The sequence below is a fragment of the Chanodichthys erythropterus genome, chromosome 1, assembly GCF_024489055.1.
Source record: "Chanodichthys erythropterus isolate Z2021 chromosome 1, ASM2448905v1, whole genome shotgun sequence".
In the NCBI taxonomy this organism is placed as follows: Eukaryota; Metazoa; Chordata; class Actinopteri; order Cypriniformes; family Xenocyprididae; genus Chanodichthys; species Chanodichthys erythropterus.
In genome coordinates this window covers 8,400,640-8,424,294 of record NC_090221.1, presented here as the reverse complement: position 1 = coordinate 8,424,294, position 23,655 = coordinate 8,400,640, and the positions used below count along the sequence as shown (strand labels likewise).

Here is a 23,655-nt window from a genome sequence, read left to right as displayed (position 1 = left end):
CCCACCTCTCAATCACCTTCACCTTATCTGGATGAAGAACTCAAGGCCTTTTTTCCTCTCTTTCACTCATATTTCTGTTCTCTGTCATTCTTTCTCTCTCCCTATAGCCTATATTTTTCCTCTTCACATGCTCCTAAATCCCCTCAGCCTCTCGTCTCTGGTCTCCCCAGTTGCCTGGGTGGGTTCGGTAGCAATCCCTCTTTGCCGGCGTGCTGATAAGGCTTCACTGAGAGCTTTCAGATGATACTGATTATGTCTCTTCTCTTTGTGCTCTGTTTTCTGAAAATCTCAGCATCTCTCTCACAGCATCCTGCACGGATGAATGAACGCCTTTTAAAGCTATAAGGCTCTTGAAAAGCACCCTTGTTGTTTTAAAAGGACATTGTGGATTTCATCTGGAGAGGAAGCTTTAATTCTTTCTTCTTTTTTTCTCACTTACAGTCTTTCAGGGATTACGATTGTGTCTGTGTCTGTGAGGGAGAGATTCTGTGGATTATTGCGTCTTTTCATTTCATTTTCATTGACCTCTCTGCATCGGTAAAATTTTAAGAGTGTCAATGAATAGATTTGATGTGTTAGATCAGGGGTGTCCAGAAGGTTCCAAAACAAGCGCTCCAAATAAGACAAAACGGCCTAACATGTCATTTATTCATACTCTCATTTATTCATACTCTCTTAAAATGTAAATGAGCGTAAATGACAAAATCATTGTATGTGTCTAAAGGACTTAAGTCTGTCACACAGAACACAAGCTCATTGATGTAATCCAATTGTCTGCCATTTTGGCCCAATCCTTATTCCTGGTTTGAGGCTTCTGTAAAATGTGTACTTAGGATTATGTTTCAACTAAATTGAATGGTGCATCTCTCAAATAGTTTAGTTTACTCTTGAGAAAAAAATGTACCAAGGCTTGACAGTGGTGAATCCCCCCTTCAAAGGTGCACCTTTATACCTTATTTACCTCTTATTTACACCTTAAGTCCGCTAAAGTTACTGCCTAAGTGACAGCTTTTGTACCATATTTTCTGAGAGTTGGTGTATTCTGTCATCACCCTTCTATTCATCTCTTTCTTTCTGTCTTTTTTTCAGAGGCTTTTGACATGGTGCTCCGTCTGGGTCGTAATTCCACTCTGACGCTAATACGGGAGGAGTTTCCCGGTTTGGGGGCTGGAGCCAGCGGAGCCGTAACACAGTTATTCCTGGACATGTCTCTCTACATCCTGGGCTCAGATGCTAATGTAAATGACATGGTCTCCACCTTCTTCTCCCGCCTTTTTCCTCTCACCTACCGGCGTCTTCTTGGCAACGGGGCGGTGACGGGCATCTCGGAAGATTGTCTCCGTGGTGCCTGGCGGGGAGCCTCTGCATTTGGGTCGTTTCCCAAGATGATGATGACCCGGCTGTCTCGCTCGCTCCTGGCCACTCGGGTGTTCCTGCAAGCGCTGAACCTGGGCATCGAAGTGGTCAACACCACCCAGCACCTGCGGGCGGGCAGGGACTGCGGGCGCTCGCTGCTGAAGCTCTGGTACTGCCCTCACTGTCAAGGCCTGCTGGAGGCCCGGCCGTGCCGCCCGCTGTGCGTCAGCACCATGGGAGCGTGTCTAGGGGGAGCGGCGGAGGTGCAGCCTCACTGGAAGGCATATGTGGAGGAACTGGGGACACTCGCCACTGCCATGAAGGGAGAGCAAGACATCGAGGCCGTGGTGCTCAGACTACATGTCATTATCAGACAGGCTCTCAAACAAGCTGTGGCAACTAAAAGCAAAGTCAGCGCACAGGTGAGTGACAAATGGCCTCAGAAACCATGAATTTGAGCACTGTAGGCGATTCCAGCCATTTTGCTAACTTCAGCCATTTTGCTAACTCTCTGTCTCCAAATTCTCAACCTCCAAAGACATGTCAGCAAACCCAATGTCAGCAGACCTGAATGAGTGAAATGACTTGGAGGGATTTTTGATTGGCTACATTTCTGATTGGCTGATTGGTAGCTTAGGGCTATCACAATAAATAAAAAAAGCATTTGTTTCAGTAAGTACATTTACATGCAGAGTTATAGTTGAGCTACAGCGCGTTTTTGCATAGTCAAGCTACGGTGTTCATCTGTCTATCTAACATGGCACAAATCCAGTTCTTTATAACAATTCCCATTCCTTAATTGTTACATTAATGATTCATTAAATAAATGTAAAACAATTATTGCAAACAGTGTGTTTACACAGACTTTTTAATGACGTTTCAGTCTTTTTTAATGGCGGGGTAAGTGCAATCCTACAATTTGCCTTTACTAAGTATTAAACAACAATACTAAACAAATAAACTTGGTTATATTTATAAGATAACAAAGCACTTACCCCCATTTTCACAGACAAGGCTTAAGCTGATCCTAGACTAAAATGCATGTTTGAGCTGTTTTAACTGAAAGTAAGTTTTACTGACATATCTTAAAATATGTCAGTGCCATTGTTTTGTCTCAAGATGCACACCAGTAATGTTTTTTCTAAGGTATGTTTATAAAAGCTATTTAATGTCCTAATTGAACTAAGGCCTAATCTTGGCTTAGCCTAAGCCCTGTCTGTGAAACCGGGCCATAATGTCTATATGTAACAATTAACTATTTATTTTACTTAAATTATCTTAATAATAATTATTCTTAATTGAACTAAGGCCTAACCCTTGCTTAATCTAAGCCCTATCTGTGAAACCATGCCATTAAAGGGATAGTTCACCCAAAAATTAAAACTACCACATGATTTACTCAGCCGCAAGCCATTCAAGGTGTATATGACCTTCTTTTAGACGAACACAATCAGAGATATATTTAAAAATACCCTGGCTCTTCCAAGCTTTATAATTGCAGTCAATGGGGGGGCCCGATTTTGAAGCTAAAAACCCCATCCATCCATTGTGAAAGTACTTCACACGGCTCCTGGGGGTTAATAAACGCACTCTGAAGCCATTTTTGGGTCAACTAACCCTTTAAGTTATTAATAAAGTTTTTTTTTTTAAATGTGTGGTTCTCCAAAAAATCATCTTAGCATACACATGCATTTTTCAAAACCATTCAAAACTGCTTTCAAAGAACTACATAGCCCCTAAAGGGACATGGTGAGAGGGAAAATTATATTTCAGTGCTCATGTGTTCACTTGCAAAACTTTGCAGGTGAATGCAAAACTGGTGATGGGAATCATATGAGGTAGAGAGAAAAACTATGCAAGAGAATGCAGCTTCTTGCGGAACGCAATACTTTTGTGACAGAATGCAAAAGTTTTGTGAGGAAATGCAAAAACATGGAGATATAATTTTACCTTCCATCTCACATTTCTTTCCATCACCACATACCTTTGAGTAGAAACATTTCAGAAACCAGAGTAAGTTTGTCACAGGATAGGTGTTTATTTGTGGAAGAGTGCACAATTCTCCCCTCGTTTCCCCTCGTTAAGCATTTCAAATGCGTTTCTCTGGCGGGTCCTTTCGTAAGAACACTCTAAAACGTTTTTACCTGAATGCTTATTCCCTCACTCTCCAGGAACCGACGAACCTTTCTCACTGATGGCCCTTTTTTACGGGGGCAGGAGAAGTTTAAACAGCAATAACACACTCCAGTTGCTAGCGTATGTTAGCGAGATCAGGAGGGCAAGTGCTCATGAAATATTGAATGTGAGCAATGGTGGAGCTTGTTCTGCTTTTGCATGATGGGGACGACTTACTAAACTTTCCACTTTAATACCCAGCTTCCCGTTGGCGTAAGACACTCACACACTCGCTTACTGCAGCAAAATGCACTCACATTATTCATCAAAGCTCAATCTCCACTTATCCCCTCCTCCGCAATGTGTAAAATACTCCACCTTCGATTCGCCGGTACAGTGTGGGTGTGCGTAAGTGTGTTTATGACTGTGGTTGTGGTTGGATCACGCAGTATTTGTGGAGATCAGAGAGGCCTTTGATAAGAGGAATATGAACATGTTATTTTTTCCTGAAGGGGTAATCGAGCTGCTTGATGGGGCTTCTGTGAAGTTTTAACAGCGGGGTCCTAGAGGAACTATTACATCTTATACTTTTTGGCCATGTAACCTCACATTAAAGCGCTACGGTGTGAACACATAAAAATAACCTCACCACACATTGCTATAGGCTGTTAATATATGCCATCACACTGACTGATAATATTTCCATATCTAATGTCTCTGTTGCTAAATATACGTGCTCTAGAAATGTTCAGTCAGTCCATTCTCTAGATATCTGGGAGAGATGCGATATTAAAGTCTGTGTTTACTCAGTACAGGTGTTTGTATGTTCACCCAGACCTCCATATATATGGTAATGCGTCCTTCAGCGTAAAGTGCCATTGACACTGACGCTCGTGAAACTGGGTCTGTACTTTATTGCTTAATAACAGGACAGTGCAAGTGACGGAGAGAGAGAGCGCGTCTCAAGTTTGAGGTTAGCACTAGCTGGGTTTCCATCCATGTGTTTATATTCATCACAGAAACAGAAACTGGGTGCAAATAAAATTTCCAAACAATTCCCTAGAAAAAACATCACTTGAGGTGGTTACACTCAAAAAAAAGAACTTTCACTGTTGTTAGTTTCACTCAAACCACCCTTGTTCACATTACTTAAAAAACTCATGTAACTACATGAACGTAATTTAACTGCGTTGTTTCTACTAAAATTGAGTATTGTCAGCTTTACTTAGTAAGTGTTTGTTCAGTCTACTTAACATTGCTGTGTGAAACACACACATTATTGTTGACATAACTAACTGTGCAGTGGATCCGTAGTTCCCAGCATGCTTTGCAAGGGACTGCATTAGGAGAGTAAATTTAGGGATTAAAGTGTTATTTTATGTGTTTTTCAGTAAAGGGAAATATGTTGTTAGTTTATGTTAGTGTTTAATGTTCAGTTATGTTGGACATTTAGGGCCCTATTTTAATGATCTAAACGCAAAGTGTAAAGCGCACGGCGCAGGTGCACTCAGGGCGTGTCCAAATCCACTTTTGCTATTTTAACGACGGAAAAACGGTCCGTGCGCCGGGGCGCATTTTTGAAATGGGTTGTCCCTATTCTCTTAATGAGTAATGGCCGTAACGTTCAATAAACCAATCAGAGTGTCATCTCCCATTTCCTTTAAGAGCGAGATGTGCTCGCGCCATGGCGGATTGCTATTTACATGGCGGAATTTGTTGGCGGAAAAGCTGAGCGAAGAAACCGATCATTATAAGTAGTAATAGGCTGAACTGAAAATAGGTAGCCTAATTCTAATACACGCAATTACTATTCATCATTACATTTTTATATTTATGTAGCCAACACAATAATATTCTTTTACACTGTAATCCTTTTGTTTTTAATATTTGGCATGTTTGTGTGATGCGCATCCCTGTGTGTAATCAGCAAAGTCAACACGCACTGTGGACGTGCCCAGAGGCGCAGTTTCTACCAACGCGCTAAATATATTATAAATATATTATAAAAATATATTGCGCCATTAACTTTAGACCAGGTTTGAGTTGGTCTATGCGCCTGAACACACCTCTTTTTTAGACCAGCACACCCATGGGCGCACTAACTGGCGCAAATGCATTTACGGCGCAAACGGCAAACACACTTGCGCTGCGCCTTGCGTCGCATTGCGCCGGGTGTATTATAGGGCCCTTTGAGTAGTTTCTGTAATGTTTTTGAATTTTGAGGTTACCATCATGCAGAAGAGTTTCGCCTGTGTTTAGGCTGTGAGCCTCATATACGCATGTTTATAGGATGAAATTCCTGCTCTTAATTCAATTTAGTTTTTTCAATGAGTTATTTTTTGAGTGCATTTTGGGGTGAGGGGCTGCATTCTGATATGTTGTATCCTTTTTATTTAAATGATTTTTCAAAAAAAAAAAAAGTGTGTTCACTTTACGTAATCAAAATAATATTAAGTAAACTGCACATATAAATATTATGTAACAGTGACATTCAAATGATTTGTATTTACTCAAAGAAACTTTGTCAGCTTTACTTGAATTTCTTTTGTTCATTCAACTAGTTTTTTGTACAAATTACTCAATATTTTTGTTTGGAACCACTTGACACTTAATCCAACAATTCATTTTTTTGAGTGTAGATTTATTATTTATTAAGAGCACTTAAAGGGATAGTTCACCCAAAAATGAAAATTCTGTCATCATTTACCCTCAAGCTGATGTGTTTCTTTCTTCTGTTGAACACAAAAGAAGATGTTTTAAAGAATGTTGGTAGCCAGACTATGGACCTCATTGACTTCTATAGTATTCCAACTGTTTGATTACCAACATTCTTCAGAATATCATCTTTTGTGTTATATTTTGCTACAAAATATATTATTTTTCTACAAAAAATATGTAAATATTGTAAATGTCACGATCACCATCTGTTCCTGTCATGTTCCTGTCACATCCCGGACTACATTTCCCATGATCCTCCATTGCTCATCACCTGCACTCACTTCACAATCTTTCCACACTAATCACCACACCCAGCTGCAGCTCATTATCAGGACTATAAAGGACTTTCACTCACACCACCTCACCGCGAAGTCTTGATTTCCCAGTGTGTCATTTCTGAGCGGTTCTGTGTTTCCTGTCTGCCCGTGTTTGATCTTGCCTGTTCCTGTTTATTTACCCGTTGCTGCCTGTCCTGACTCTTGCCTTGTATACCGACCTGTGAATGATATCCGCCTGCCTCGATCTACTGCCTGTACTCTGACTACGACTCTGCCTGTTCCTTGCTGTTCCTGTTTGCCCCTGATCGACCCAGCCTGTACGACTATGCTCACTTTGAATAAAAGCTTGCAGATGGATCTCTGCCTCAGTCCCACTTCATTACAGTAAATGTATATTATTTTGAACAGATTAGTTTGAGTGAATCGTTTTTTGAATCAATCAAACTGATTCATGACTTTGTATGAAACATGATAGAGAGCATGTTGATTATTGTAGAAAATTCTATGTAACAAGAACAGCATTGTAGAATGCTGTTCCACTTCTGCTTACTACTAAATATACTACAGTACTTGAACTACGGTCACAATACTGAAAATGTAGTTAGGTTTGTGGCATTGATGCTTTTATCTACTCTCCAGCACTGATGGTTAGAGTACATGTGTAGGTGTGTGACCTTTCCACACACAGTTTCTGAATTTTGAAAGCTAAAGCTTCAAAAACAGTGAAGCCCTTGGTTGAGTTCCACAACTATAGAGCTCAGCTATTGTTGAAAATCAATCAGAAATTTCATGACATTCATGGCAGTCTTCACTCTGGTGTGTGATTATCTGTGAGTTTAAAGTTTTTTTTGCTTGCATTTTTCTTTTCAAGGGAACAGTGCTGAAGAAAAGGGGTTTTGTGCTCTTTCCTTCACTCATCCTCTTTTTTCTCCCTTCTCAGTGTTCAACAGCTGTTGACCCAGATAAAAGGGAGAATGGCCAATAAGGCCGAAGATGGTGTTTGAGCATGTGTTTGTCTGTCAGTTGGCTGTCAAGTGGCTTCTTCAGGCCTAATTCGAACCGACTGAATGATTTTGGTGAATGTGATTTCACAACATCTTTGTTGGTCCTGGAACAGCATTCCAATCAACCAAACTGATTTGAGGGACAAATTGACAATTAATGTGAAGTGTAGGCTTACAACCAGGGTTATGTGTTTCTACACCTGTGTTATTCGCCTATCATTTGTCCCTGATTTTAGGGACAAGTTACGGGAAGGGTTAGGTTTGGGGGTAGGGAAATGTTGTTTCCAGAAACTTGTCTTACTTGCCAAAATCACGGTGACCAATTTTCTTCACTTGACGTAACCTTTGTTCTAAGATTGTCTATGGAGGAATGAATTCAAGGACTGACATTTTAAATATTTCAAAATGCCACCGCAAAGCCAAAGGTACATGGGTGTAGATTTGAGATATGGACGACAGGGACATTCCTCTACCCAAGTAAAAAGACTATCAAATAATCCCTATTGCAATATTTCTAGCAATCATAGCTGACAGAATGCACAGTTGAAGAAAAATGTGTGAAACCTTCAGATACATTTATTATTTATCATGGATTGTTGCATAAATTGGTGATAAAATTTGATCTGATCTTATGAGTAACTAAATAATAAACAAACAAACAGCGTCAGCTTAAACAAATATTACATAACTAATGATACAATTTCATGTCTTTTTTGAACACACTGTATAAACACATTTTTTCCTCTAACTGTAATATACAGTTTTTTTTTGACACGTTTTTATTCATAAAATGAACATTTTATTTGTTTTCATACATTTAAGTAACAGTTATTGTCAAGCATGTAAGTTTTATTTATGCATGGAAGGCACCTCTAATATTGTTTAGCAGTAAACTTTTTGACTTCTAAAAGTACATAATTTGCTTTCAAGACCATTTATTCATTATTTATTTATATTAAATAAATGTTCTTTCATTCTGATTAGGAGCACAAGCAATTTCACAGTGTAGGACAAAAGAGGTTACATCTGTATATTTTGATGGATTTTAAACTGTCCAACAGTGTCTGTCCTGATTGCCGAGGACCATTTTTCATCCTGTTGGCTTTAGCACCTTCAGAAGTTTCCAGAATGATTCTTGTTCTTGAATCTAATTCTGCTATAAAACAATGATATTACACCTCAGTCTGAAGAGCCCCGTGGCCATGTTCTATCCAGCAGTGTGACATCTCACTCATCAAACCTCTCATTGAATGTGATCTTTCTTTCTCTCATTTCTCCTTTTTAACTGTACCCCCTCTCTCTTTGCTCTGGAAAAGAATGCATGATTTATGAAGCACTATTTTTACCAGTTACTGAGCAGAAGTGAGGGAGCAATGGCGACAAAAGAGAGAGAGAGAGAATGAACAAGATTGAAAAGCATACTTTTAGGGTGCCTGAAAGTGATGGAGTGAGCAGAAATATGCTTTCCGGAAGCCGATGTGTGCCCGAGGGAGTGAAGCTCCTCCTCCTCTGACCTCTCAGCTGTAAATGAGGAGATGCATACAGGCTTCTGCTATAGCTACATCTCACCTGACACTGAGGACGAGAACAGAACAGACCTGTGCTGTTTCACACTCACTCATAGCACCTAGAAACTCTCAGACAGAACACCTGAGGGGAAAGTTTTGTACACTCTAGTCATGAGTGAGGAACTGTGACAGCTCCTGATAGATCTGACATTAACAAGACATATAAACTTATCAAAAACATACACTACCGTTTAAAATTTTGGGGTTGGTAAGATTCTCTTATATGATCACCAAGGCTGCATTTAATTGATCAAAAATTCATGCGCATTCATACTCTTGTTTTCTTCAAAGTAAAATGGCAGTGACGCACAAAGCAAATATTTGAAATATTTTGCCTGTTGCAGATGAACGCACCTAAAAAGCCAACCTTTTTCATTTAAAAAAGTCACCCTTTTTGATCATTTTATTCAGTGTACAAATATAATATTGAAATTAACATTAAAGATGCAGCCTGTAACTTTTTTTGGTAAAAAATTCCAAAAAGGAACGAGTCTAGACTATGGATATAGGATGCTGCTGGTAGCGGATCATTTATAGCCTTTTCTCACAGCAGACTGCGGAGAGGCAAAACTTACGGACAGCAGCTTTAAATATTATTTAATAGTTTAAAGGTGCCCTAGAATTAAAAATTGAATTTATCTCGGCATAGTTGAATATCAAGAGTTCAGTACATGGAAATGACATACAGTGAGTCTCAAACACCACTGTTTCCTCCTTCTTATATAAATCTCATTTGTTTAAAAGACCTCCGACGAACAGGCGAATGTCAACATAACACCGACTGTTACATAACAGTCGGGGTGTACGCCCCAATATTTGCATATGCCAGCCCATGTTCAAGGCATTACACAAGGGCAGCCAGTATTAACGTCTGGATCTGTGCACAGCTGAATCATCAGACTAGGTAAGCAAGCAAGAACAATAGCGAAAAATGGCAGATGGAGCAATAATAACTGACATGATCCATGATATCATGATATTTTAGTGATTTTTGTAAATTCTTTCATTAGCATGTTGCTAATGTACTGTTAAATGTGGTTAAAGTTACCATCATTTATTACTGTATTCACGGAGACAAGACTGTCGTTATTTTCATTTTTTAAACACTTGCAGTCTGTATAATTCATAGACACAACTTCATTCTTTATAAATCTCTCCAACAGTGTGTAATGTTAGCTTTAGCCACGGAGCACCATCAAACTCATTCAGAATCAAATGTAAACATCCAAATAAACACTGTACTTACGTGATTAGACATGCTGCATGACAAACACTTTGTAAAGATCCATTTTGAGGGTTATATTAGCTGTGTGAACTTTGTTTATGCTGTTTAAGGCAAGGAATGAGGAATTAAAGGGGCCGCAGCCTAAATCGGCTCATATTTAATGATGCCCCAAAATAGGCAGTTAAAAAAAATTATTACAAAAAATCTATGGGGTATTTTGAGCTGAAACTTCACAGACACAGTCTAAGGGGACACCTTAGACTTATATTACATCTTTTAAAAAGACGCTCTACCGCACCTTTAAACTAAATCTCACTTATTTACTATTTATTTAATATTTATCTATATTAAATAAATATATTCTGTATAAATAAGAACTTCTGAGTTGTTCAAAGTTCTATTATTTACATGTTATTTTTTAGCATTTTAGAATATTACGATTATAGTTTAGATTATTTTATTATGTTAATAATAATTACATTAATTTAAATTCTTTTAAGTCATCTCCTTAAAAGATCACTTCATCGTGTGGTCTTGAATGACTTATTGCTTTAGTATCATAACAAATCCTAGCATTGTCTGCTTTAGCCTTGTTTATCATTTAACCGTCACATTTGATCCCTTTTGTATTTCAGCTGTACTGATAGGCCATTGTTTCAGCTGAGGATGTATGTCTGTATTTAACATTGCGCACTGATGTCATGAAGGGCATGTGAATCGTTCTGGTGGAAACAAAGTATGAGAGTGTTTGTTTTTTGTTCTTGAGTGTGTATGCGAGTGTGTGTATGTGAGTGTCCTAATGCTCCTCTCAGGGGTGTGTGAGGTACAGATAAAGGCATTGGATATTTAAAGAGCCTCTCTGTGAGACGCCGCTTATCTCAGTGTTACTGTTAGCCAGCACATCCTCTGTCGCCCGTCTGATATTAATACCCCTCTAATGAGAGAAACAATCACGCACATACACAAACCAACTCTATACTGCTGTGCCACAGCTCCCCAAGGGCCTGGATACACACACTAACACAGAGAAAAACACACCCAATCACATTAATCAAGGCCGTAGGGACACAGACCCGCTACACAGTGTAAATTACAGCAGGAAAGAGCCATGCTTCTGACTGGCCACTAATGATTTCCCATGAGCACACACCACATGGAGCATTGGGGAAGAATGCGTGGGTGTCTGCGATTAGATTGGATAGTGTACATGCAGGCTTGGCATTGATAGTGTAGAATTCATCAGGTTGAGTGTTAACATGAGCGCAGGAGAGTGTTTGATGTGTCCAGGTTTGAGCAGTAGCATTGCTAAAAGCTACACTGTTAGTATAAAGTTGTCATAGTTGTGATAGTCTTTTGTTTCCTATTTTGATGTATATGTGAGTGAAATGGCTTCTTGAGTAAAAAAAAAAAAACATGAAGGGAGGAACTTGGAAATGATTGGATCGTTGCAGATTGGCATTGCTGTGATGTCATGTGAGTGACAGGTTGTCCCGCCCTCATGCCAGAAAACACATCATCAAAGAAGAGACGTCATTGCAAGAGGGACGGAAAGTTATTTTAAGTGAAGATTATGATTGCATGTGAATTAAAAAACAAAAGATGTGCACGGATAAATCATATATATATATATATATATATATATATATATATATATATATATATATATATATATATATATATATATATATATATATATATATATATATATATATATATTTATAATAAATACTGCAATATTTCATTAAAGATGCAGTGTGTAAATTTTAAGAGGATCTATTGACAGAAATGTAATATAATAATAAATAATAAATAAAAAGATAATAAAAAGATGTGTTGTTTCCTGACAACACATCTTTTTCGCTGGTATATTGTGGGAAAAAAGTAATGTCGTAAAGCTTCACCACTACTTAATAAAATAGCATTGCTACTGAAAATTTAATTGAAAAAAATTAAATATAATGAATAATGTTTAAAGGTGCAGTGTGTAAATTTTAGTGGCATCTAGCAGTGAGGTTGCGAATTGCTCAGTCCACTGCTCACCCCTCCATTTCGAAGCACATAGAGAAGCTACGGTGGCCGTCTGGCTGACACAAGACAAAGATGTCGTCGAAACCCGCTCTGTAGAGCAGTTTGTCCATTTAGGTCTACTGTAGAAACATGCTGGCGCAAAATGACGACTTAATGTAAGGGGAACCGCGGCGTATATAGATAGAAATGGCTCATGGCTAAGGTAATAAAAACATACCGGTTTATTACCTTAGAATGAGCCATTTCTATCTACATACACTGCAGGTCCCCTTACGTTAAGTCGTCATTTTGCACCAGCATGTTTCTACAGTAGACCTAAATGGACAAACTGCTCTACAGAGCGTGTTTCATCACTATGTTCTTCTTCTTCTTCTTCGTTGGGGTTTATAGAGGTAGTCTAACAATTGGTTGTCACCAGGGCTTGACATTAACTTTTTTGCTCACCAGCCAATGTGGCTAGTGGTTTTCCAAAGTTACTAGCCACTCAGCATTTTCACTGGCCACAATTTTGCTGTGGGGAAATCACATTTTATATGATTAAAGTTGACTCTGGCATGCTTAAATTACTTGATTTTGAGTCATTTTACTTGATTTACAAGATTTAAAACCCTTTCAAACTTACAGATTGACCACCCAAATAAAGACTATACATTGCATATATCAGGTATGTATAGTTATTTTTGTTAGGCTATATAAAAAGAACAAAGAATTTTCAAATAGTAATTTTAATATATATATATATATATATATATATTTCAGATACATATGTTTATTTAGCATACATGTATACATTTATTTAACATTTTTTGATGTTTGATTAACATTAATGACAGACAGGTATTTATTTGGGGGCTGCTGAATGCATGGACGTCATATACTGACACATCCATTTTTTACCCACTTAGCTGTAAGCCATAGCCGACTGTATTCACGCGAGATACTCCACAAGATGCATTTTGACATCTGTGTGTGCGTGTATTCAGGCGCGAGGAGAACTGATCGCGCGCGACAGAGAGAGAACGCACGCGAGCGCTTCTGTTGTGTCATTCAGCGCGATTCCGCCTATCCCGCCTTCACTAACTGCAAGTTAATCGATAAGAATTGTGACTGAATTGTAATTTTGTGATACAATGAGCTTGGCTATTTTTCATTTGGCTGTAGGCTGAAATTATATTCAAGCCGCCAAAGTGGCTAGTGGGAGTGACTGTCTTACCCGCCACAGCTGAAATCTACCCGCATTTGGCGGGTTGGCGGGTGTTAATGTCAAGCCCTGGTTGTCACTATGTTGAATACACACGAAGAAGAAGTAGTAGTAGTAGTAGTAGTTGTCATCTGGTTTATTAGAAGCAGAGACCGTTCTTTGTTAGAAGTAAGAAACCTCATTGCTTGACTGGCTATATACTCTGCTGTCTCAGACGACGACATCTTTGTCTTGTGTCAGCCAGACGGCCACTATAGCTTCTCTATGTGCTTCGAAATGGAGGGGTGAGCGGTGGACTGAGCAATTCGCAACCTCACTGCTAGATGCCACTAAAATTTACACACTGCACTATTTACACACTTTAAAATATTGTTCATTATATTTTATTTTTTTCAATTCAATTTTCAGTAGCAATGCTATTTTATTAAGTAGTGGTGAAGCTTTACGACATTACTTTTTTTACCACAATATATCAGCGAAAAAGATGTGTTGTCAGGAGAATGTAGTTTTGTTGTGTTCTAGTTTGGTTTTTTTCCTTAATGACAAGAAAAATATACAACATTACAATAATCATTTGGAGCTGTTACAGCATAAATGGCTCCTGCTTAGATTACCCTCGCACTTCACCATGTCTCAGGAGAGGAGAGGGTGGGGAAGTGTTTAAATGTTTACTTTGCAGTCCGAAGATAAAGCTGCTTTCCACAGCAAAGACATCCTATACAAATTTACAAGCACATTCAGTTGAAGTGACTACAGGTGTACCATTAACTAGTGAAAGCACTGTACTAATATGATGAGCTGCATCCTAAAATAGATTTTAGTAGAGTTTAAGGGAGAAGCATTGTACATTATTATTGATATGCTTGTTTGTAGCTTATATTGGCATTCAAAAAGACATTTACACCATTATGTCAGTAGATGGCAGCATGTGACAGTTGTTGTAAGTGAATCTGTGAATGATTCATTCAACTGATTTGTTCAAAAGCACTCAGCAATGAAGCAAGTGACTGAATTTAAAAAAACAAAAAAACATAACTATACATAACCAAATATACTATAACTAATGATAACTTTATTAGCATCCACACCAACGGATGATATCTTTGTGTTTATTCTAAGCATGCACAGCAGTTTGTCATCTGCTGTTTTAAATGCTTAAGTTCTTTAAAGCAGGAATGGATTCTGATTGGCTGTCAATGTTTTTATCTTTAATTAGCTAAAAAAAGGTGTTCAGAAAGTGATCCCAACGATGTTGTTTCTCTCTTGAATTTTCATTATAGTTGTGGTGTGGACTCAATTTACATTGCTATTCTTTTAAATTCAGAACAATTTTTAAAACTATATCTTTATCATTATCGTTATACTGTAGGTATCCTCCTTGGTATGAATGAGCCTTTAGGCCGTGTGTCCACCAAAGTGATTTTAGCTAACTGAAAACACTAGGCATTCTGCTGAAAACACCTAGCTATGAGCGCTTGAAAACGCCTCGGCAGAGCAGCGTTTTTTTTTTCTTTTTTCATTTGATATAGAATATCTGCGGAAGTGTTATTAGTATCTCATTTCACAGATAGTTTGTTTCTGTATATAAATATCGATACAATGTAAAGTATTTACTCTGGCTCTCGTTTTAAATAATTTTGTTCCGTTATTATGCTTCTTGTTGTCATCAGTTGACGTTGTACAAGCAGAATGTTGCGGTTGGTCGGTGTTGTATTTGTCCCGCCCCTCCTCCACTCTAATTGGACTTGGTAAGCAAGCAAGAACAATAGCGAAAAATGGCAGATGGAGCGATAATAACTGACATAATCCATGATTACATGATATTTTTAATGATATTTGTGAATTGTCTTTATAAATGTTTTGTTAGCATGTTGCTAATGTACTGTTAAATGTGCTTAAAGTTACCATCGTTTCTTGCTGTATTCACTGTTACGGTTCCTCGCAAGGAACGCAACAAAACAAGGGAGACGCCACACAACCGCTTAATTTGCAAAAAGAACAATTTATTAAACTATAGAAAATAAACATGAAGTGTTTTGGCAATCAGTGTAAATGAATAGTCAGGGTGTCAGCATGTTTGTAAGTGATACAAGTGTTACAAACTAACAAAACCAACAAAAGATAATGTCCAACAAAATCCGCTCTAGGAAGGGCGGATCAACTCCTCGAGTGCGGCGGTGGTCTCCCGCAATCTCCATAACCATCGAGAACGCCGATAGCCCCATGAAGGGCAACAAACGCCAACAAGCACCAGGCTCTTCTCTCTCTCCATCAATTCAAACGTGTCCTTTTGACAGAGCGTTGATTCGGTACAGGTGCAACATTACGTCATCCAATCGGCCAGTCACCTGTAGCTCATAGAAACACAGTGACTCACTGACTCACTGAGACGTCACACACCCCCCTTTAAAAAAATCCTGTAAAATCCTATGAAAAGGATCCTTACAACACCAGAAAAACGTTTTTTTTTTTTTTTTTTTTTTTAAAACATACTTTCCTTTTACTCTATTTTTTCCCATAGCATCCGATCCACCAGTACAATCATGTTCCTACAGTCATCTCAATTCTTCATGATTGCTCACCTTACCCCCAGCAATCTGGATCCTGAAAGCAAATTAAAGAAACAAAAGGGCACAGAAAAACAGAAACAACTGCCTAAACATTACTTTTCTTCAGTGTGATCAGGAACACGAGATAACGCATCTGCCACTACGTTATCAGAACCCTTGATGTGTTTTACAACTAGACTGTAAGGCTGTAAAAAGAGAATCCAGCGCATCAACCGCTGACTCGGAGACTGTAGAGAATGTAAAAACGTTAAAGGGTTGTGATCAGAATAAACCTCCACAGGTAGTCCTCCCCCCACGTATACATCAAAGTGCTGAAGAGCCCAAATTAAAGATAACGCTTCTTTCTCGATCACAGAATAATTCTTTTGGTAAGTATTAAACTTACGAGAAAAGAAACTTACTGGATGATCAAGTCCAGAGTCACCCGTTTGCAACAAAACAGCCCCAGCACCAATTTGACTCGCATCTACCTGGATTTTAAATGGCCGATCCAGCCTAGGAGCAGCTAGAACAGGAGCCGCGGTTAACAACAGCTTAACATTGTCAAAAGCTTTCTGACAATTTACACTCCAAACAAACTTAACAGAATCCTTGAGCAAATCAGTGAGCGGGGCAACAACAGTTGAAAAGTTGTGACAAAACCCTCGATAATACCCCACCATACCCAGAAATCGCATCAGCTCTTTCTTGGTTGATGGGGGAGGAAAATGCTGAATCGCCACGACTTTGGCTTGAATAGGACGTACCTCACCTTGGCCAACTTCTTTGCCCAAATATCTTACTGTCCCCTTGGCAAACTCACACTTTGCCAAGTTAACTGTAAGACAAGCCTCTGCTAAACGGGTCAAAAGAGCACAAAGATGTATCAGATGTTGCTCCCATGTGTTACTAAAAACGATAACATCATCCAAATACACTGCACAACCTTCCAGGCCAAATACCACTCTATTCATCAATCTCTGGAAGGTTGCGGGTGCATTTCGCAGGCCGAAACTCATAACCGAGTACGAATATAACCCAGATGGCGTAATGAACGAAGTTATTTCTTGAGCTCTAGGAGTTAAAGGCACCTGCCAATATCCTTTTAAAAGGTCCAGTTTGCTTACAAACTTTGCAGTACCCACCTGATCCACACAATCCTCCATTCGAGGAAGTGGAAATGCATCAGGTTTAGTAATAGCGTTCAATTTACGATAATCAGTACAAAATCTGTAAGTAAGATCTGGCTTCTTCACCAGCAAACATGGTGAAGCCCAACTGGAGCAAGAAGGAACAGCAATATCATTCTCCAGCATATACTGAACTTCAGATTCCAATACTTTTCGCTTGCTGATAGGAACTCTATAAAAACGCTGACGAATAGGACGCGCATCTCCCACATCCACATCATGCTGGATCAGATGCGTACGAGTTGGCACATCTGCAAACAAACAAGGAAAGTCAAGCAACAATTTTGTCAATTCTGACCTCTGTACATCAGATAGATGCAAAAACAAAGCCTCCAGATTTCGAAGAGTCTCTGAATTCTTCAATCGAGGAAGCAAAACACAGTCCTCAGGGACAATCACATCCTCCCCCCCCTCCACAGAAAGAGGCTGATCATCAAAAGAGGCACTATAAATGGTGACAACTGGACTAATTGGTTGAGTTTCAGAACTACAAGAATGATAAGGCTTAAGTAAATTCACATGAAAACACTGCTTTGCTTTTCGTCGATCTGGAGTTGCAATCTGATAGTTTTGGTCTGTCATTTTACAAAGAACTCTGTATGGACCAGTAAATCGTGCACAAAAAGGAGATCCAGATGAGGGCAACAAAACTAACACCTGATCACCTGGTGTAAAAACACGACATTCTGCATGTTTGTCAAAGTGCTTTTTCATTTTACTCTGTGCTCCAACAAGATTTTTCTGAGCACTTAAACCTGCCAAAAACAAACTTCTACGAAAACCATTCACATATTCTAACAAGTTTTTTGGCGGATCATCTTCCACCAGTCCCTCCCTCAAAACAGAAAGAGGACCACGTACACTGTGACCAAAAACCAGATCATTTGGGCTAAAACCTAAGCTCTCTTGCTGTACTTCTCTAGCTGCAAGTAATAACCAGGGTAACCCTTCCTCCCAATCACGGTTCAACTCCACACAATAAGCGCGCAACAATGCTTTCAATGTTTGGTGAAACCGTTCAAGCGCACCTTGGCTTTGAGCATGATATGCACTTGATTGATTATGTTTCACATTGAGCACTCTCAAAATCTCAGCAAACATACGTGAAGTGAAATTTGTCCCTTTATCGCTTTGAATAATCTTAGGTATCCCGAAAATAGATATGAATTGGGTAAGAGCTTTCACAACTGCTTTAGTAGTAATTTTTCTGAGAGGGTAAGCTGCCGGATACCGGGTTGCCTGACACATTACTGTCAGCAAATATACGTTACCTGATTTAGAAGTAGGTAACGGACCCACACAGTCGATTATTAGATGTTCGAAAGGCTTACTTGTGACAGCTATAGGACATAGAGGCACTGGTTTCAAAGTTTGATTGGGTTTGCCTGTTAACTGACACGTATGACATGTCTTAATGAAGGCTGATATATCCTTCTTCAAGCATGGCCAGTAGAATTGTCGCAAAACTCGGTCATAAGTTTTATTTACTCCTAAATGACCTGCCAATTCACCATGAGCAACCTTCATTACCATCTCACGGAACGGTTTTGGTACCACTACTTGAATTACAGCTTCTCCAACTAAACCTTTCTTACAGGGAACATATTTCCTCAAGAGCAGCGCATCTTGAACAAAATATCCACTGACAGCACTTCTTACCTCTTGCAATGGAACAACCTTCTCAAACAACTGATGTAATCCAGGATCATTCTGTTGGGCCATTACCAGCTCCCTATTAGAAATAGGAGAAAGAGTAGACAAACCAGGCACAACATACTTTGATTCCTTTTCTTCAAAAGATGTCTCACGACTCTTTGAACGAGTTACCACACATGACGTAAATACCTCAGGGAACTTTTGCTTTAACAAATCAGCTTTCTCCATCAACGGAGTGGGCATTACTACAGGTGGTGGTATTACCTCTCGCCATACCCTACCTCCAGCTAAATCATTCCCAAGTATTACCATGACACCTTCCACTGGTAATGATGGACGGACTCCCAGGGTTACTTCTCCACAGACCAACTCCGAAGTCAAGTTTACTCTATGCAGCGGAACAGAAAGAGTGTTTAAACCAATCCCTTTAATCAAAACATCCCTACCTTTACTTGATTCATCAGAAAAAGGCAAGATAGACTGAAGAATAAAGGATTCAGAAGATCCTGTATCTCTTAAAATCTTAACTGGGACTGCCGCTTCTGACTTGGTTAAAGAAACAAAACCCTCTGTTATAAAAGGTACAAAGAGGTTTTCAGTTTTTGACTGGTACATCGCAGTCTCATCCATAGAGGCACTAGATTGAAAATCATTAACTTTTGCAGTCTCCGCCATTAACACAGGACTAACATTAGCATTTGACTTGTTTTGACTGGATTTCAATTTTGCGGCCAAAACAGGACACTTATTTTTCCAGTGTCCAGCGTTGAAACAATAATTGCATACTAAATCTCGATCGGGTTTTCCACGACCATTTTTCTCAAATTTTGAAGAAAAAGTTGGTTCAAATCTTCTTGTTGCAACTCTATTTTCAATAAAGTTACCATAGTGATGACCTGATCGTTCAACTCTATATGCAGATTTATGCGTCAAAACATAATCATCTGCTAAGACTGCAGCTTCACACACATCATGTGGCTTCTTTTCATTTATGTATGTAGCAATATAGTCAGGCACAATGTTCTTGAACTGTTCTAAAATAATAAGATCACGTAACCTCTCAAAATTATCAACATTGGAAGCACTGCACCAACGATCAAAATGAGAAACAAGTTCTCTTACCACCTCAGAATGCGTTTGGCGGTCACCTTTCCTCCAGTTCCTAAAACGCTGGCGGTATGCCTCAGGAACTAACTCATAAGCCTTTAGGATTGTCACCTTTACCTTATCATAATCCTTCCGGTCGTCCATCGAAAGCGCTGCATATGCCTCCTGTGCTTTGCCTGTAATCACAGTTTGGAGCATAACAATTCGGACAGTATTTGGCCAATTCCTTTCTTCAGCAATAGTCTCAAACAAAGAGAAAAATACATCAGGATCATGTTCATTAAATTTAGGTAACAATCTTAAATTACTGGCCAAGTCGAAACCACCATAATCGTTCCTCTCACCACGCTCTGGGGAAAGTTTACGTTCCTTTACCAATTTTAAACGCTCCGTTTGCAACTCAAACTCACGTGTTGATTTTTCAACCTCTAATTGTTTCTGTGCAAATTCAATTTCACGTTGTTTGAGTAAGTTATCGGTTCTTAATTTTTCAATCTCAAACTCAAATCGCTTAGTTTCCTTGACCAATTCTTTATCATGATCCTGTTGCATTTGCAAAATCTCTTTTCTTTGTTCAAAAGACAACCCTGAAAAAATATCTACAGGATTTCTCTCAACCTCTTGTTTTTTCTGTGCGGAAACGATTAAAAAATTGTTTTCAATCAACCAATTTCTCACAATAGAACGAAGTTCGTTTTTCTTTACTCGTTTGTCTACCTCACTAATTTTAAAGTACTCTACAAGTTCCCACAACTGTTGCTTCATAAACAAATTCAACACGTCCTCTGATGGAGCGTTAATAAATTCTTCAACGGATGCCATATTAAATTAATTGAAAAGCCAGTGCATTTAAAAACAACAGCTACAGAGAAAACATCAGTCCATTATTTCCCCTTCTACACTGCCTATCCACACACTAAACTATTATATACCTAATCTTCGTGCAGCTTTCAAGAGCAAAGCGACATTAAACACCATATACCGATAGTTTCAAAACTGAGCAAAACAGCCCAATTTGTTACCACGGCGGTGTGCTTCACCCAAAAGCCTACACAAAAATAAGAAAGGCAAAACAACAAACCAACGCAAAGCGTTGCTAATACCTACTGGGGAACATGAACAATGTTTAATCTATAACCATAATAAAAATGCACTTACCTTACATGACGACTACGAACTCGCAGGACATTTTATAACTCAAGTGTTTAAATTGCATGCACCTCCAAAATAATACGAGTAAACAATAATTTGGTTGCCAATTTCACATTTACCTCAAACAGAGCACAACCCAAATAAGCTAAACTATATTTCTACCTTTAAATCAAACGAATACGTATTTATTTTTATCCAGTTAACAATCTTTAAGACGAGCCCCCATTTGTTACGGTTCCTCGCAAGGAACGCAACAAAACAAGGGAGACGCCACACAACCGCTTAATTTGCAAAAAGAACAATTTATTAAACTATAGAAAATAAACATGAAGTGTTTTGGCAATCAGTGTAAATGAATAGTCAGGGTGTCAGCATGTTTGTAAGTGATACAAGTGTTACAAACTAACAAAACCAACAAAAGATAATGTCCAACAAAATCCGCTCTAGGAAGGGCGGATCAACTCCTCGAGTGCGGCGGTGGTCTCCCGCAATCTCCATAACCATCGAGAACGCCGATAGCCCCATGAAGGGCAACAAACGCCAACAAGCACCAGGCTCTTCTCTCTCTCCATCAATTCAAACGTGTCCTTTTGACAGAGCGTTGATTCGGTACAGGTGCAACATTACGTCATCCAATCGGCCAGTCACCTGTAGCTCATAGAAACACAGTGACTCACTGACTCACTGAGACGTCACATCACGGACACAAGAGAGCCGTCGCTATTTTCATTTTTAAACACTTGCAGTCTGTATAATTCATAAACACAACTTCATTCTTTATAAATCTCTCCAACAGTGTGTAATGTTAGCTTTAGCCACGGAGCACAATCAAACTCATTCAGAATCAAATGTAAACATCCAAATAAATACTATACTCACATGAGCCCATGCATGCATGCAGTATGCATGACGAACATCTTGTAAAGATCCATTTGAGGGTTATATTAGCTGTGTGAACTTTGTAAATGCACTGTATTATAGTGGAGAGCTCGGGGGGGCTGGGAGCACGCGATTTAAAGGGGCCGCGCTGAATCGGTGCATAGTTAATGATGCCCCAAAATAGGCAGTTAAAAAAAATGAATAAAAAAAATCTTTGGGGTATTTTGAGCTGAAACTTCACAGACACATTCAGGGGACACCTTAGACTGATATTACATCTTGTAAAAACTGGTTCTAGGGCACCTTTAAAAAAACGCTGCGCACCCATTGAAAACAATTGGAAAAGTATGCTAGCCACTGGAAAAAACATGTGGCCGTACTCCTGTTTATTGAATTGTCACATAAAACCAGTCATATTGTTGGTCTGAATATTAGCACTCCTTTGATTACGCCAAATTTTATAAAGAAGTTTTTTTTTATTTAAGCGTATTACAAATAATATTACACATCACGGTATTTTTTAATAAACATGCACTTTCAACTTACCCTAGCTATTTGTATATAGAGTAGATTGTGACATAGTTACTCCACATTTTGAGTAGCTTGTATTTGAGTGAGATATCCTGTGACCTGAGGAACCACAGAGAAAAACAAAGGTAGAAAGTGTTGGAATATGTTGCATCAGTATTGCATTTGTGTCAAGTCTCTCTGATCTGATCTTCCACCGTACCGCTTTTGTCTCTGTCTAGTTCTGTGTCTTTTGCTCTTTCTCTTAATCTCTTCCACACACAAACACACACATCAACAGTATCTGTTTACCCTCCCCTGGGCTGTTTGCTAGAAAGAGCTTCTATTGATCTACTCTGATAATCATGTCGTTTAGCTCAGCAGCAGTTTGTTGGTATATTTGTTGGTGTGTGCAAATTTTATGAATGACTGTAGGGTGAATCCGATCACCCCACCCACTGAGGTTTCGGAACATGTTAAAAAGTTTATCCTGTTATGTTTAGCCGCAGTGACCAATCCAGCATTCACCCTCTTTAGCATTAAGATGTCCTTGTACTATTGATCTTCTGTCCTGGATCCCATCAGAATTCCAGAGCCTGTTTACGCAGACACACACATGTTCATTCATGAACAAGCAGGCACAATATGCCACAAGCATTACATGGCAAAATTACACCCTGGACCAACTCCCATGGGAAATTAAACCAGCGACAAATCATTAAACCACAAACTAAACATTAAGAGGCATTTGCATTTTTATTGCACCTGAAAGAATGGCAAGACTCCATTATCTCACACAGCCAGCATGGGAGCAGGGTATTAGTATTATTATGTTGTCCCGTATAAAAACAATAGCGTTTAGCGCGCATGAGAAGGGGAACGAGAGGCTTGTTTACTTTCGCTGTGTCTGCAAAGGGTTATGATTATTGAAAGAGCTCAGCCAGAGTGTCTGACAGACCCAACAATACCTTGTTTTGTTATGTAAATCATATTGTCATCAAACCCAAACAAACAAACAGGAGGCAAATGCGGCACCATCAGCCAGACAATTAGCTGAATGGGAAGGAAGTTTTGCAGGGACAGTTTGTCTCATTAATTGCTTTCTCAGCTGGATGTCTTCCA

The 23,655-nt window shown here is 39.0% G+C and overlaps 1 protein-coding gene across 1 annotated transcript in view; it reads left to right on the top strand.

Annotated features, from left to right (window-relative positions):
• gpc3 (glypican 3) overlaps nt 1–23,655 on the top strand; it is a 194,103-nt gene that overhangs the window by 99,654 nt on the left and 70,794 nt on the right. Inside the window, exon 3 of the mRNA XM_067386460.1 lies at nt 1,090–1,778. Coding sequence (XP_067242561.1) covers nt 1,090–1,778 — 689 coding nt within the window. The remainder of the gene's footprint in view (nt 1–1,089; nt 1,779–23,655) is intronic.